The sequence below is a fragment of the Neoarius graeffei genome, chromosome 24, assembly GCF_027579695.1.
Source record: "Neoarius graeffei isolate fNeoGra1 chromosome 24, fNeoGra1.pri, whole genome shotgun sequence".
NCBI classification, from domain to species: Eukaryota; Metazoa; Chordata; class Actinopteri; order Siluriformes; family Ariidae; genus Neoarius; species Neoarius graeffei.
The window spans coordinates 502,810-519,935 of NC_083592.1; the positions used below are offsets into that span (position 1 = coordinate 502,810).

The following is a 17,126-nucleotide window of genomic DNA, read 5'->3' on the forward strand; positions in this document are numbered from 1 at the left end:
GTGAACCGGAGTCAAATTCCTTGTGTGTGCCCACATACCTGGCAATTAAAGTGTTTCTGATTCTTTAGCTGCAATTCTGGTAACTTTGCCACGTTTTAATTCAAAGAAGCCTTTTGGGAATTCAGGAACTTTTGCCATGTTTTGATTGCAGGAAGCTTTTCAGGAATTCTGGAAGTTTTCCTGTGTTTCAAGTGAAGGAACTCTTTCAGCAATTATTTTACATTTACATCCATGTCAAGTCAAACATGTTTTGTGTGTGTGTGTGTGTAGTAGTAGTAGTAGTAGTAGTAGTATCATACCAGTCTCAGCAATGGCAAGACACAAACTCAGAATGTAGAATATTTAAACTGATTTAAAGAGTGGTGTTAACATTAATGTCATATTCACACTACACATCACAAATAATCACGTCTGTTATTCTCCATAAGGATCATGGTTCAGGAACTCATACAGGAACTGTGGAGTTTTCCTGGAAGTGTCCAGGACCTCTGGTAACAAACAAGACTTAAAAGAATAAAACCTGTGAGCTGTATTACTGCTGCCATGCACCTGTTCAACTGTGCTGTGAAATCATCAGGGGCGGGGCTACCATGGAAAGATGCTCTGATTGAGATCATAACAAATCAGCAGTGAGTGTGTTTATAAAATGATTTGACAAAAATCGGATTGACGTGTTTATATGCACTTCATTAATATCAATACATCAACAATCATAAAATTCAGTGGCTAACATTCTGAGATGTGAATGAAAAACTGAGATTTACAGGTCATTGGGTGTTAAATTTTTTAATACTTTTATTGGTGCTGTACACAACAACTGGTTACCATGGTTATACTGTCTTTAATTCAAGCAAATGAGCCACACCTTTAACCTACCATCAGAATTAGCATCAAACTGACTGAAACTGAAATGTTTATCGATATAATCCGAGTTGATCTGGGGCTCTAACAGCGGTGTGAACCACGCAGTACAAAGTTGCAGTTTGTCAACATTTTTACACCTTTAATAAGGATTCTGTTTATCATATTCTGGTACTGAAATTAGCCACACCCCCTTTATCTTATGGGCTCGAGGCATGTGGAGTTTAAATGCAGTTCTCCTCACAGGCAGCAGAGAGAGCTAAACATCACACACTGCACCTTTAAACAACAATAAACTACTCGTCTGAATATCACACGCTGCTTCTACAGTCTGGGGTGAGTGAGGACCGAAAGAGATCAAGAACAGACATCACACACTGTGTTAGCATTTAATGTTGTCCTGAAAGTGAAGAGAGTGAGGAAAGATCAGCAGCAGCAGAAGATCTGTGTATTAACAATATTCTACATCACACACTGTGAAAATATTTAAATATAAAATACATTTCCAATAAATAAATAAATATTCAGGATGACGCACATAGCATGTTTCTCCAAAGCTGTATGTCCATGCACACTCCACTCATTGTGTAGTGTCTGAAACAAACAAACACACACACACACACACACACACACACACACACACACACACACAGAGTTTAATCCTCTTTACACTTCCCCTCAGTGGATTGATGTTGCTGAGTAATGATATAAATAATTCTTCACACTCCTCCCCTTGTGCTCTAAGTGTGTGTGTGTGTGTGTGTGTGTGTGTGTGTGTAGGTATGATACACATTTCTGAATGGTTAGGGGAAGTAGATGAGTGTGTGCTGGTAACAGTACTGGAGATAAGGGTTGATCAGTAGGTGGTACCATAAATGTAAACATGAAAACTATTATTATTATTATTATTATTATTACTACCTCACCCAGGATGGCATCCACCAGGGGGCAAGATATTGTTTTCGGTGGGGTTTCTTTGTTTCTTTGTAAATGATATTACGGGAAAACAGCTGGATCAATCTTCATGAAACTTTCAGGATAGATGGTCATTGGTCTCAAATAGAACCTCCAACATTTTGAGGGTCGTCTGGTCAAGGTCACCAAAAAGGTCAAGATAGTTTTTGTTGTGTCTACTGCCTCATAGAGGCGCTAGCCACTACGTCATCGTGCTGTAAGAATGTAAGAGTGTAACAGTCGCACGCTGCGCATGCGCATACACGTGCTCCTATTAAAATGGCCAGTGAGTGTATACAATTCTGCTGGTACAAACAATGGTCATCTCCCGCCTTGACTACTGCAATGCCCTTCTAACAGGCCTCCCAGCCTGTGTAGTGAAGTGACTTCAGATGGTCCAGAATGCAGCGGCACGCCTGGTCTTCAATCAGCCCAAAAGGGCACATGTGACCCCTCTGCTAATTGAATTAGATTGGTTACCCCTGGCTGCACGTATCAAATTCAAATCACTAATGCTAGCCTACAAAGTGGTTACTGGGTCTGTACTTACTTACTTGAGTGCTCTAATAAAGGCTAAGGTTACTCTTTCTCAACTCCGGATATCAAAAGAACGCTGTTTGGCAGTTCCAGCACTGCGCACAAGACAATCCAGACTCTTTTCATGTGTCGTCCCACGCTGGTGGAATGACCTACCGAGCGCTACCAGAACAGGGGCGTCCCTGTCTGTCTTCAAGAAACTCTTGAAGACCCAGCTCTTCAGAGAACACCTCCTGTCCTGCACTTAGATTTTACACACACCCCCTCCCCTCTACTGCACTCATCTCACACTTGATTCCACTTTTGCACTCACACTCTAAAGCTCCCTTTAGTGATATTTCTTTTAAGACTCCTTTTATGTATCTTGACTGTTAATTTTCTTTTTGTAAGTCGCTTTGGATAAAAGCGTCTGCTAAATGAATAAATGTAATTCAGTTCACTGTTCAAAATAAATGGACTACACTAAAGAAATCACTTTCAGACATGTTTATGCTTATTACAGAGGGAAAGTGAGTTGCACTGAGCTCTAGCGCCGGGCCATTTCCGGGAAATAAGAGTTTGGGTCGTGGCGACAGCGTGTGTATGTCAGCCTCGGTTCGGAGGTTTCAGTTTGAAAAACTGTAAGAGGGAAGAGGGGAATAATATAAAGTACAGACACTTGGTATATTTTACTTCTGTGATTTTTAAATTGTTCATTTTTGGATTACGCTTCATTTTTGTGACTCCTGCCTCATAGAGTAAATATATGTGCTGTATTTACTGTATAGACACGGGATCAGAAAACTTTTATTTATAAGCCACATGGACCCATAGGGGACCGATTTTTTGATTTTCATGATATCTTCCTTCATATTCATCATAAGTGCGACTGGGTGAGGTTTGTTTTGCCTGGCAGCACTCTTGTTATTATTATTATTATTATTATTATTATTTGTAGTAGTAGTATTGTTGTTGTTTTAATAATATTACTAATAATATTAATGTTATTATTGATAATAATATTACCTGCAGGGGGCGCTCTGTTACACAGCACTGTTGTTCTTCTGAAGTTTGTCACTTTCATCTGCAGCACTGAGTAACGCTGCCTGGAAACTGTGCTGAGCTCTGTAGCTAAAACACACACACACACACACACACACACACACAGATGTGAGCAGGTCCATGTGTGTGTGTGTGTGTGTGTGTGTGTGCATGCATGCATGTGTGTGTGAGGTCTTACTGCACACAGATGATGAGCAGAAGGGCAGAGCAGCTGATGATTGACAGGATGACTGTGATAGTGATGAGTGTGATGTGCAGTGTGTCGTCGTGGTGATCATCCCACCCCACAGAACCTGAACCCGTCTGCAGCAGCTGGATACCACAGCGCACACCGTCGTACCCCTTCATACACCTGTCAATCAAATCACACCTGTCACTCAGATCTAAACCTGTCAATCAAATCATACACCTATCAATCATCTCATCTTTTACAGGTAAACTAATTACTTACCGAGTTATTACACAGGCTAAACAATCCATTAACCAAACAGTAAGCATTATATGTGTGTGTGTGTGTGTGTGTGTGTGTACTTACACACAGACAGGCTCCTTCAGGTCATGTAAGTAAGTGCAGTAGCCGTGGATGCAGTACTCTCTGTGGGAGGTGCGACAGGGATCAGGGGCAGAGCTGTGGTTGGTGGTGTGGGTGGAGCTGTGGGAGGCACTATGGGCGGGGCTGTAGGTGAGATTCTGTGCAGGTGTGCTGTTTCTCTGTCTCACACTCAGGTGGGCCTTATTTCTCCTTTTCCCACCGTGTTTCTTGCGGCCGCCTCGACCTAACACACACACACACACACACACACACACACACACTTTAACATAAAAAAAACCTCGTTATTTATCTCTGTCTCTGTGAATATACTTGTGCTTTGCTTGTTTAATAAATGGCAGAAAGTACATAAGTTAAAGTCTGTCTTTGTGTGTGTGTTTGTGTGTAGGCAAAGGCCCGGCCACCAAGCGCTCGCATACGAGCCCCAACCCCGGGCCTGGCTCCAGGGTGGGGCCCCGGCTGCGCCATACCGGGAGACGTCACGGTCCTTGATTTTTTTTTTTATCCATAAGGGGTTTTGGTGAACTGCTCTTGGTCTGGCCTGTCACCTAGGACCTGTCTGCCTTGGGAGACCCTAACAGGGGCGTAATGCCCCCGACAACATGGCTCCTAGGATCATTCAAGCACACAAACCCCTCCACCACAATAAGGTGGCAGTTCTAGGAGGGTAGGATGTTTTATAAAGATTATAATTACTGCAGGAATGTAAATCACTGCTGAACATGCTAACAACACTGCGTTCCAACACAAAGTACAAATACACTTCCATTTTAACATGACCGGTCTTTTTGTAAATGAGGTGTTTGGACTTGATGTGTTAGTTTTAATAACAACAGCAACTTTGCGTAGATTTTGTTTTAATAATGAGCTTTAGGACTAATTCGTCTTTCTCATCATTGTTCTGTAGCAAAATCATCTTCCTCTCAAACATTCCACACAGTATTGTCCTTCCATAATGACATTTCTTCCATCACAAAATCACACGCCTGAGACATTTCAATCTGGACTCAGTGTCACAGTCATGATTTGAACAAGAATGTGAATTTTACAATAAAATGCTTTACACAGTTACATTATTTACCCAAGAAGACACTCAACCTTTCCTTTTAACAAGCTCCAGTTTCCCACAAAATACCTCAAATTCACATTATTATATCAAAATAAACTTCAATTCAGATGGAATTAGTTCTCCATGTGGAGGTGTGTGATGTAATTATTCCCAGAGTTATCTACGATAACAACATCTACAACTGTGTCACCTACACCATCTACAAAACCTAAAACTACAACGTCTACACCACCTACACCATCTACATCATCCACACCTACACCATCTACAACACCTAAAACTACAACGCCTACACCACCTACACGATCTACATCATCTACACCTACACCATCTACAACACCTACGTCATCCACACCACCTATAACATCTACACCTACACCACCTACAACATCTACATCATCCACACCTACACCATCTATACCATTGTGGCAGCGGAGACGTGGTCAAGCGCCGGTCTGTGACAGGAGGGCGGAGTCAGGGAAGGTGAGTGGCAGAATCACTACTCCTGAGAGCAATTAACCTGTGTTTGTGTGTCTTCCCAGTGACCGTGCCCTATATAGGGAGGGAGAGCAGAGAGCAGAGGGGCTCTTCCCTGAACAGACACCCGTCGTGTGTATGTGTGTGTGTCTGTCAGAGTGAATGTTATGCTGAAAAGTGTGACAATAAATACTAAATTGGAACTTGATCTCTGTCCTGCCGTCCTCTGTGCTCCACCCACCTGCTCCAAACTGCCACAGTGGTGCCGGAACCCGGGATCTGGAACACAGCAGCCTCACAGCCCCATGGAGTCCTCCCCGTTCGCTGAACTGATCCACGCCCTCGCCACAGCCCAGCAAAGCCAGCACCAGGCGCTACTCACCCTCCGAAAGGAGCAAGAAGAGCGGTTCGAGGCCCTGGTGTTGGCCCAACAAGAAGATCGACAGGCATTCCGGCACCTCCTCGCGTCGGCGGGGTCCACCAGCGCTCCTACCACGGGCCCGTCTCCCCTCACCGTCACCAAGATGGGCCCGCAGGATGACCCCGAGGCGTTCATCACGCTCTTTGAGCAAGTCGCCGAAGCCTCGGGGTGGCCGATGGAGCAGCGCGCAGCGCGCCTCCTCCCCCTGCTCACGGGAGAAGCACAGCTGGCCGTGCTCCAGCTCCCCGCCGACCGCCAGCTGGCCTACGCGGACCTCCGCCGGGCCATCCTCCAGCACGTGGGGCGCACTCCGGAACAGCAGCGCCAGCGCTTCCGCGCGCTGCGCTTGGAGGAAGTCGGCCGAACGTTCGCGTTTGGCCAGCAGCTCCGGGACGCCTGCTGGCGGTGGCTGAGGGCCAACAACCACGACGCCGAAGGAATCCTCGACCAGGTGGTGCTGGAACAGTTCGTCACTCGCTTGCCAGCAGGAACTGCGGAGTGGGTCAGGTGCCACCGCCCGGCGTCGCTGGATCAAGCAGTCGAGCTGGCGGAGGACCATTTGGCAGCTGTCCTGGCGGCAGGACAGCAGATGGCATCTTCTCTTCTCTCCTCTTCTTTCTCTCTCTCTCCCCCTCCTCCTGTGTCCCGTCCTCGCCCCATTCCCCCTCCGCGGAGGCGGGGGCCGGCACCACCCCAGCCGGCCTGCCGCACCCGCGGTGCCCTCCCGTTTCTCCCTTCTGTGTCTGTCTCTCCCCCACCTCAGGTGAGTGAGCCCCAGATCACCGGTGCAGAGGGAAAGCCCGGGCCGGTTTGCTGGCGCTGCGGGGAGCCGGGCCACCTTCAACAGCAGTGCACGGCAATGGAAGTGGGCGTGGTGGTTCGGATCCCCGATGCGCCAGAGGCCGCCCTTGATCTGGCCAGAGCGTATCGCATACCGGTGAGTATCCAAGGGGCTACATATCAGGCATTGGTGGATTCTGGTTATAATCAGACCTCAATTCGCCAAAGCCTGGTTCAAAATGAGGCATTGGGGGGAGCACAAGGGGTGAAGGTGTTGTGTGTGCACGGGGATGTTCACAGCTACCCTTTGGTGTCGGTCCACATTATTTTCAGAGGGGAAAAATTTATAGTGAAGGCGGTGGTTAATCCCCGCCTTACCCACTCTCTAATTTTGGGGACTGATTGGCTGGGATTTCGGGGTTTAATGACATGCCTAATAAAGAGTGGGTCCTGCCATTTAACAGGGGGAGGTCCCAGTGCCGCTTTGGCGGGAGCAGCTGTCGCAGAGCCGTCTACGTCATCTCCGCGTAAGAGTGAGGAGCCGCTGGCTCCTCCTCTCTCTATTGGGGAATCCCTCGCGGATTTCCCATTAGAACAATCGCGAGACGAGACTCTGCGACATGCGTTTGACCAAGTGAGAGTAACCGATGGTCAAACGCTCCAGCCGAACGCCACCCCATCCTTCCCCTACTTCGCAATTATGAAGGATAGGTTATACCGAGTGACGCAGGACACTCAAACTAGAGAGCATGTCACGCAGCTTTTAATTCTGAAGAGCCGCTGGGAATTGGTATTCCAGGCGGCTCACTTTAATCCCATGGCTGGACACTTAGGGCGGGATAAAACACTAGCCCGAATAATGGCCCGATTCTGTTGGCTGGGGATTCGCGGCGATGTTCGTAGGTGGTGTACAGCATGCCGCGAATGCCAGTTAGTAAATCCAGCGGCCATTCCAAAAGTGCCTTTGCGCCCTCTTCCATTAATCGAGACCCCATTTGAGAGAATTGGGATGGATCTCGTCGGGCCATTAGATTGGTCAGCACGAGGGTACTGCTTTATATTAGTTCTGGTGGACTATGCAACGCGATACCCGGAAGCAGTGCCTCTGCGCAATATCTCAGCATGCAGTATTGCAGAGGCGCTCTTCCGCGTCATCTCCCGAGTTGGAATCCCGAAAGAGATTCTGACTGATCAAGGCACTACGTTTATGTCACGGACACTGCGCGAACTGTATGGGTTATTGGGGATTAAGCCGATCCGCACCAGCGTGTATCACCCACAAACAGACGGTTTAGTAGAACGGTTCAACCGCACCCTCAAAAATATTATTAAAAAATTCATAAGTGAGGACGCACGTAATTGGGATAAGTGGCTCGAACCCTTGCTGTTCTCAGTGCGAGAGGTCCCCCAAGCCTCCACGGGGTTCTCCCCGTTCGAATTATTATACGGGCGTAAGCCGCACGGCATCCTAGATGTGCTGCGGGAAAATTGGGAGGAGGGACCTTCACAAAGCAAAAACGAAATTCAGTACGTTATGGACCTGCGCGCAAAACTCCACATGCTCACCCACCTAACTCAGGAGAATTTGCGGCAGGCCCAGGAACGGCAAGCCTGCCTGTACAACAAGGGTACGCGTCTTAGAGAGTTCACTCCGGGAGATAAAGTACTCGTACTGCTGCCCACGTCGAGCTTCAAATTGATCGCCAAGTGGCAAGGACCCTTTGAGGTCACACGGCGAGTCGGGGACGTCGACTATGAGGTGAGGCGAACGGACAGGGGTGGGGCGCTATAGATTTACCACCTCAATCTGCTTAAACTCTGGAATGAGGAGGTCCCCGTGGCGTTGGTGTCGGTGGTTCCGGAGAAGGCGGAGCTGGGGCCGGAGGTTCAAAAAGGGACATTGGCATCACGTACCTCTCCGGTCCCCTGTGGAGACCACCTCTCCCCGACCCAACTCATGGAGGTCGCCCAGTTGCAGACCGAGTTTTCGGATGTGTTCTCGCCCCTGCCTGGTTGCACTAACCTCATAGAGCACCACATAGAGACGCCCCCGGGGGTGGTAGTGCGTAGCTGCCCTTACAGGCTACCCAAACACAAAAAAAAGGTGGTTCGGGAAGAACTTCAGACCATGCTCGAAATGGGCATCGTCGAGGAGTCCCACAGTGACTGGAGCAGCCCGGTGGTCTTGGTACCCAAGGCCGACGGGTCGGTCCGGTTCTGTGTGGACTATAGGAAAGTCAACGCGGTGTCTAAATTTGACGCGTACCCAATGCCTCGTATTGACGAGCTGCTCGATCGACTAGGCACGGCTCGCTTTTATTCGACACTGGATTTGACGAAAGGATATTGGCAGATCCCCTTGACTCCACTATCCCGAGAAAAAACGGCCTTTTCCACACCGTTTGGCTTACACCAATTCGTCACACTTCCATTTGGGCTGTTTGGGATGCCCGCTATGTTTCAGCGGCTGATGGACCGGGTCCTCCACCCCCACGCCACCTATGCGGCCGCCTGTCTTGATGACATCATCATATATAGTAATGACTGGCCGAGGCACTTGGGACACCTAAGGGCCGTCCTTAGGTTGCTGAGGCGAGCGGGTCTCACAGCCAACCCAAAGAAGTGTGCGATTGGGCGGGTGGAAGTACGGTATCTGGGCTTCCACTTGGGCAATGGGCAGGTGCGTCCCCAAATTAACAAGACCGCAGTAATTGCGGCCTGCCCGAGGCCCAAGACCAAAAAGGGGGTGAGACAGTTCCTGGGGCTGGCTGGCTATTATCGTAGGTTTATACCTAATTATTCGGACGTCACCAGCCCGCTGACTGATCTCACTAAAAAGGGGGCACCAGATCCGGTCCAGTGGACGGAGCAATGCCAGCGGGCTTTTTCAGAGGTAAAGGCTGCACTGTGTGGGGGGCCACTTTTACACTCCCCTGACTTTTCTCTCCCCTTTATGTTGCAGACCGATGCGTCGGACAGAGGGCTGGGGGCAGTTTTGTCCCAGGAGGTGGAGGGGGAGGACCGCCCCATCCTGTATATCAGCAGGAAGCTGTCGGTGCATGAGGGGCGCTACAGCACCATAAAGAAAGAGTGTCTGGCCATCAAGTGGATGGTCCTCGCCCTCCGGTACTACCTGCTGGGGCGCCCTTTCACCCTCTGTTCGGACCACGCGCCCCTCCAGTGGCTCCACCGCATGAAAGATGCCATCACGCGGATCACCCGTTGGTATCTGGCACTCCAACCCTTTAATTTCAAGGTGGTCCACAGGCCGGGGGCGCAGATGGTCGTGGCGGACTTCCTCTCCCGCCAAGGGGAGGGGGGGGGGAGTCGGCTGCAGGCCGGAGTCGGGCGGTGGGGGTATGTGGCAGCGGGGGCATGGTCAAGCGCCGGTCTGTGACAGGAGGGCAGAGTCAGGGAAGGTGAGTGGCAGAATCACTACTCCTGAGAGCAATTAACCTGTATTTGTGTGTCTTCCCAGTGACTGTGCCCTATATAGGGAGGGAGAGCAGAGAGCAGAGGGGCTCTTCCCTGAACAGACACCCGTCGTGTGTATGTGTGTGTGTCTGTCAGAGCGAATGTTATGCTGAAAAGTGTGACAATAAATACTAAATTGGAACTTGATCTCTGTCCTGCCGTCCTCTGTGGTCCACCCACCTGCTCCGAACTGCCACAACCATCTACACCATCTATAACATCTACACCTACACCATCTATACCAGGGGTCAGCAGCCCTAGGCACGCGTGCCACAACTGGCACGCCGAGGAATTTCCAGTGGCACACTGACGATGATGCACAAACCTAATTATTCAACACATTAAAAAATGTTCAAACGTCATCTTGAACTGTCATTGGCTGTTGCATGGCGAGCCTGCTCTTTTAGCATGACTACACAACAATATAGCGCCCCCCTCCCAGTGTTGCCAGATACTGCTGACCTTTTCCAGCCCAAAATATGTTCAAAACCCGCCAAAATGCGCTTAAAACCGCCCAATCTGGCAACACTGCCCCCTCCCCATATTTCTCACGAGATGGGCCCACTCGATGCAGCAGTTGCGCTAAGATGGTAAAGAAGCCGACAGTCCGGGCTTTCCTCTCCTCGTGGACCAAAGACTATGGGTTCGTTTCTCAGCGGGACCGTGCTGTGTGCACGTTGTGTTTTGAAAGTGCTGTGTGTCGAACATCCAGTGTTAAACGTCATTTCGAGGCAAAGCACAAAAAGACTTTCAAAGATCAGGCAGATAGGGACGAATCAATCTCACGCGCTGTGTGCGGATATGGGAAGCAAGCCCACACTTTAACAGTCTTTACCTCAGCTAAAAGCAATGCCACTGAAGCTAGCTATATAATTTCTCACTGCATAGCTAAACATGGAAAGCCATTCACAGACGGTGAATACATTAAGGAGGCCTTTCTCTCCGGCTCGGATAGTCTTTTTGAGGGGCTGCCAAATAAAGAGACAATAAAATCAAGAATAAAAGACATGCCTGTATCAGCCAGAACTGTTGAGCGACGAATTGGTGAAATGGCAGAAAACGTAAGGGTGCAGCAAACAACTGGCATAAAAGATGCAGCGGTGTTTAGCATTTAGCAAAGCGTAGATGTGAATGATGTGGCACGTTTGGCAGTGATGGCAAGATATCGTGATGTGACTGTGAGAGAGGAGCTCTGCTGTTTAAAGCCAATGAACCCTGCTGGGCATCTTTACCCGAAAAGTTCAACTGTCTTCGCAATATCGCACTGGCTTTATTGTCAGTGTTCGGATCAACATATCTGTGTGAACAGATATTTTCGCACATGAAGAATGCACTTTGCCCCTCCCGAAGTCATCTGACAACAGGCCATTCGGAAGCATGCGTCCAACTCAAAAACTCAGTGGCCAATTACCATCCCCACATCTCGGAGCTAAGTACGGGGAAGCAGGGCCAGGGATCACATTTATTTCATAACAAGGCTACTTCAAATTTGTAGTTTATTGTTAAGCCACTTTATGTAGGCTACTTGTCAATGTTCTCTGACACTCATTATTAAATTTTTTTCTGTAGTTTTATTATTCATCAGTTCCATTTCCATTAGGCTACTACATCTTTATTGTGAATAACTTGGGCCTGTTACCTACTGAAAGATTTTGGATGTTATTTTGTGAATTTGTATAAGCTGCTTGCAATGCTGTTATCCAATGTGTGTGTGTGTGTGTGTGTGTGTGTGTGTGTGTGTGGGATGTTCTTAAACCTTGTGTGTGAGGTTAATGGCATAAAACAAGTGCAATCGTGTTTTACATTTGCTCAATGCATTAAATATCCATATCCGTCTAAAATGTGTGGTGTCTAATTACACATAGTTAACAACACCTATTTGAATGGCACACTAACTAACAAGAAAATTTCTAATTGGCACTACATGGCAAAAAGGTTGCCGACCCCTGATCTATACCATCTACAACATCTACACCTACACCATCTATACCATCTACACCATCTATACCATCTACACTTACACCATCTATACCATCTACAACAGTTACACCTACACCATCTATGCCATCTACAACAGTTACACCTACACCATCTATACCATCTACAACATCTACACCTACACCATCTACAAAACCTAAAAGTACATTGCCTACACCATCTACATCATCCACACCTACACCATCAACAACACTTACGCCATCTACACCTACATCATCTATACCATCTACACCATCTATACCTACACCATCTACAAAACCTAAAACTACATTGCCTACACCACCTACAACATCTACAACATTTATACCTACACCATCTACAACATTTATACCTACACCATCTACACCATCTACAACATTTATACCTACACCATCTACAACATCCACACCTACACCGTCTACGAAACCTAAAACTACAATGCCTACACCACCTACGTCATCCACACCTACACCATCTACATCACCTACATGATCTGCATCATCCACACCTACACCATCTACATCATCCACACCATCTACATCATCCACACCTACACCATCTACATCAGGGGTCTTCAATCCTATCCGCAAAGGGCCGGTGTAGCTGCAGGCTTTCATTACAGCCAAATTGGAGGCTCACTTGATTGTTGATTGGAGATGAGGATGAAATGATTAAACAAGTGAAATCAGGTGTAGCTCCTGCTTGGTTGGAATGAAAGCCTGCAGCCACACTGGCCCTTTGTGGATAGGATTGAAGACCCCTGATCTACATCATCCACACCTACACCATCTATAACACCTACACCATCTACATCATCCACACCTACAACATCTACATCATCCACACCATCTACATCATCCACACCTACACCATCTAAAATACCTACACCATCTACATCAACACCTACACCATCCTTATCATCCACACCATCTACATCATCCACACCTACACCATCTACATCATTGACACCAGCTACATCATCCACACCTCATCTCATTCTCATTATCTGTAGCCGCTTTATCCTGTTCTACAGGGTCACAGGCAAGCTGGAGCCTATCCCAGCTGACTACGGGCGAAAGGCGGGGTACACCCTGGACAAGTCGCCAGGTCATCACAGGGCTGACACATAGACACAGACAACCATTCACACTCACATTCACACCTACGCTCAATTTAGAGTCACCAGTTAACCTAACCTGCATGTCTTTGGACTGTGGGGGAAACCGGAGCACCCGGAGGAAACCCACGCGGACACGGGGAGAACATGCAAACTCCACACAGAAAGGCCCTCGTCGGCCACGGGGCTCGAACCTGGACCTTCTTGCTGTGAGGCGACAGCGCTAACCACCGTGCCGCCCTCATCCACACCTACACCATCTAAAACACCTACAACATCTACATCATCCACACCTACACCATCTACACCTACACCATCTAAAACACCTACACCATCTACATCATCCACACCTACACCATCTACACCGTCTATACCTACACCATCTATACCATCTACAACAGCTACACCTACACCATCTATACCATTTACAACAGCTACACCTACACCATCTATAACAGCTACACCTACACCATGTATACCATCTACAACAGCTACACCTACACATCTACAAAACCTAAAACTACATTGCCTACACCATCTACATCTACATCATCCACACCTACACTATCAACAACACCTACGCCATCTACACCTACATCATCTATACCATCTACACCATCTATACCTACACCATCTACAAAACCTATAACTACATTGCCTACACTATCTACAACATTTATGCCTACACCATCTACAACATCCACAACATCCACACCTACACCGTCTACGAAACCTAAAACTACAATGCCTACACCACCTACGTCATCCACACTTACACCGTCTACATCACCTACATGATCTGCATCATCCACACCTACACCATCTACATCGTCCACACCATCTACATCATCCACACCTACAACATCTACATCATCCACACCATCTACATCATCCACACCTACACCATCCACACCATCTACATCATCTGCACCATCTACATCATCCACATCACCTACGCCATCTACGTCATCCACACCTACAACATCCACATCATCGACACCAGGTACATCATCCACACCTACACCATCTATAACACCTACACCATCTAAAACACCTTCAACATCTACATCATCCACACCATCTACATCATCCACACCTACACCATCTACAACACCTACACCATCTACATCATCCACACCATCTACACCTACACCATCTACATCACCGACACCGTCTACGTCATCCATACCATCTACATCATCTACATCACCTACACCATCTATATCATCCACTCCATCTACATCACCTACACCATCTACATCACCTACATCGTCCACACCATCTACATCATCCACATCACCTACACCATCTACATCATCCACACCATCTACACCATCTACATTGCCTACACCAGCTTCAGCATCCACACCATCTACACCTACACCATCTACATCATCCACACCTACACCATCTACATCACCTACACAATCTACATCATCTGCACCATCTACATTACCTACACCATCTACATCGCCTACACCATATACATCACCTGCACCATCTACATCATCTGCACCATTTACATCATCCGCACCATCTACATTACCTACACCATCTACATCACCTACACCATATACATCATCCACACCATCTACATCGCCTACACCAGCTTCAGCATCCACACCTACACCATCTTCATCATCCACACCATCTACATCACCTACACCATCTGTACCAGCTACATCATTCACATCACCCACACCATCTACATCAACTACACCATCTACATCAACTACACCTACACCATCTACCCCGTCTATATCATCCACACCTACACCCTCTACACCATCTACATCATCCACAACATCTACCTCACCTACACCATCTACATCACCTCCAACAGCTACATCACCTACATCATCTACACTAGCTACATCACCTACAACAGCTACACCTGAGAGTTCAGCTGGTCTAGTTCTTCTTTGTAGGTGTTAATATTCTTTATCAGACTTTTGGAGACTCAAAGCTCTGTACTAGGTCGTGTGTGTGTATACATACTTTTGCCTAAGGGTGGCCCTGTAAACAGTCCTGAGGGTCCGTCTTCAGATTCTGTCTCCTCCCCAAGTGCATTCTGAAGCCCCTCCCCTGAAGCTGACATCACAGTCACATGACCCAGCTCAGCAGAGTGAGTAGCAGATGAAGCTAAAGAAATGAGCACACTGCAGGCTACACACACACACACACACACGCAAAAAAAAATCACAGAGTGACAGAGTGATGTGAAGAAGCAGAGTTAATTAACACAGCGAAGTTGATAATTTTCCTGTAACAGCACGTCCCTGAGTGTTTTATTCCTCTTATAGACCGTTTGCACTTACAGTGCATCACGAATCTCCCATGGTGCTCTCTGATTTTGTTGTGTCCACCATGTTTGTGGTATAGCATCCATGGCGACCAACGAGAGTACATTGGGAAACTGTCATTTTTCACAAATATATCACGAATTGAGTAATAGTGACAAGGTCAGATACAGGGAAAAGATAAAAGAATGTTCAGAGGTGGATCCGTACAGCATTGTTGTAGAGTATGAAGACGATGTACAGATGTGGCCGAGTGTGAATTACACAGACATCATGAATTACCTGGTGTTAACTACCAGCTTCATCACTGGTACCAACTGATGTACACCATCATTTACTGTTTAGCGCAAGTTTACTGTAAGGCTCTCATAGATTCCTGATGTGGGCAAATGTTACACAAAACACAAGCCAAAAAAACAACAACCTAATTATTGACGTCTTCTAAGGCAACATTTTACCGTCAACTACCTACATTTTACTGGGGCTTTGTGCTCTGCATTTGTAACTGCAATATAAACTGGAGTAGCGCTTACATGTATATCACTTACAGTATGTCACATCTTATATATATATATATATATATATATATATTTTTTTTTTTGCAGTCCTGTTTCCATTAAATCCCGCACTCTGATTGGCTGGCGAGCGGGTCTGTATCCTATGATACAGACCCCAGTTACGGACCTCTGGCGAGTCGCTCGTTCACAACAACAACAACAAACATAGTAGCAAATTTTGTCAACATTTATTTTCACATTTCTCAGGAGAATAGCATTAATTTTACAGCATGGATAGCGATAACGACAGTGTTCACAGCGAAAGCGAGTTTTACTCCCCTGAGGAAGAAGAAATAAAACATTTCAGGAGAAAGCTAAAAACCTGTGACTTGCTAACGCCGAGCAAAAACATGGCTGAATCCTGAATGACTCCTATTTGTATAAATAGGGGACTACATAGGCGGCAAAATGTAGGTTTTTTCCTGCCATGGAAGTGCACTTGTATACCGAGGAGGAAGCCATTTGCATTACAGCCGTGAATGAGGATTCAAAATGACAGCTTGGCTCAGTTTTCCCTTTCGGGCGCTCTCGTTTTCTGTTAGAATTTGGTAAAGAAAAAAAATCTATTATTTACCAGCTTAAGGTCGGTCCATATGGTGAAATACCGTGACCGAGGTCTTGAAAGTACTGAGCGAGGCCCTCTGGGCCGAGGTCAGTATTTAAGGCCGAGTATTTAAGGCATGATACGGACCTCCCAGCTGGTAAATAACACACATATGTATATATATATATATATATATATATATATATATATATATATATATATATATATATTTTTGTATGTGGTTCACATAAATGGTAGAAATATAAACTTACCCTTTATGAAATGATCTGCACATACTCGGACATATTTGTAGCTGTTTTCTTTTATGTCCAATCTGTTCAGATTTGCATGTCACTGTCTCTGTCATGCCCTGCGATGACTTGGCAACTTGTCCAGGGTGAACCCCGCCTCTAGCCCATAGTCAGCTGGGATAGGCTCCAGCTCGCCTGCGACCCTGTATAGGATAA

The 17,126-nt window shown here is 46.9% G+C and overlaps 2 protein-coding genes across 2 annotated transcripts; both read right to left on the reverse strand.

Annotated features, from left to right (window-relative positions):
• Positions 1-4,084: 4,084 nt before the first annotated feature.
• On the reverse strand, positions 4,085-6,514 carry LOC132872678 (uncharacterized). Its single transcript, XM_060907656.1, has 2 exons — positions 5,731-6,514; positions 4,085-4,169 (listed from the first exon to the last, which is right to left on the reverse strand). Exon 1 carries the CDS (start codon positions 6,467-6,469, stop codon positions 5,864-5,866), a length of 606 nt encoding a protein of 201 aa, XP_060763639.1. The 5' UTR covers positions 6,470-6,514; the 3' UTR covers positions 4,085-4,169; positions 5,731-5,863.
• Positions 6,515-9,596: 3,082 nt separating this feature from the next.
• On the reverse strand, positions 9,597-15,356 carry LOC132872858 (uncharacterized). Its single transcript, XM_060907964.1, has 3 exons — positions 15,283-15,356; positions 13,773-15,178; positions 9,597-12,421 (listed from the first exon to the last, which is right to left on the reverse strand). Exons 1-3 carry the CDS (start codon positions 15,354-15,356, stop codon positions 12,075-12,077), a joined length of 1,827 nt encoding a protein of 608 aa, XP_060763947.1. The 3' UTR covers positions 9,597-12,074.
• Positions 15,357-17,126: the final 1,770 nt, after the last annotated feature.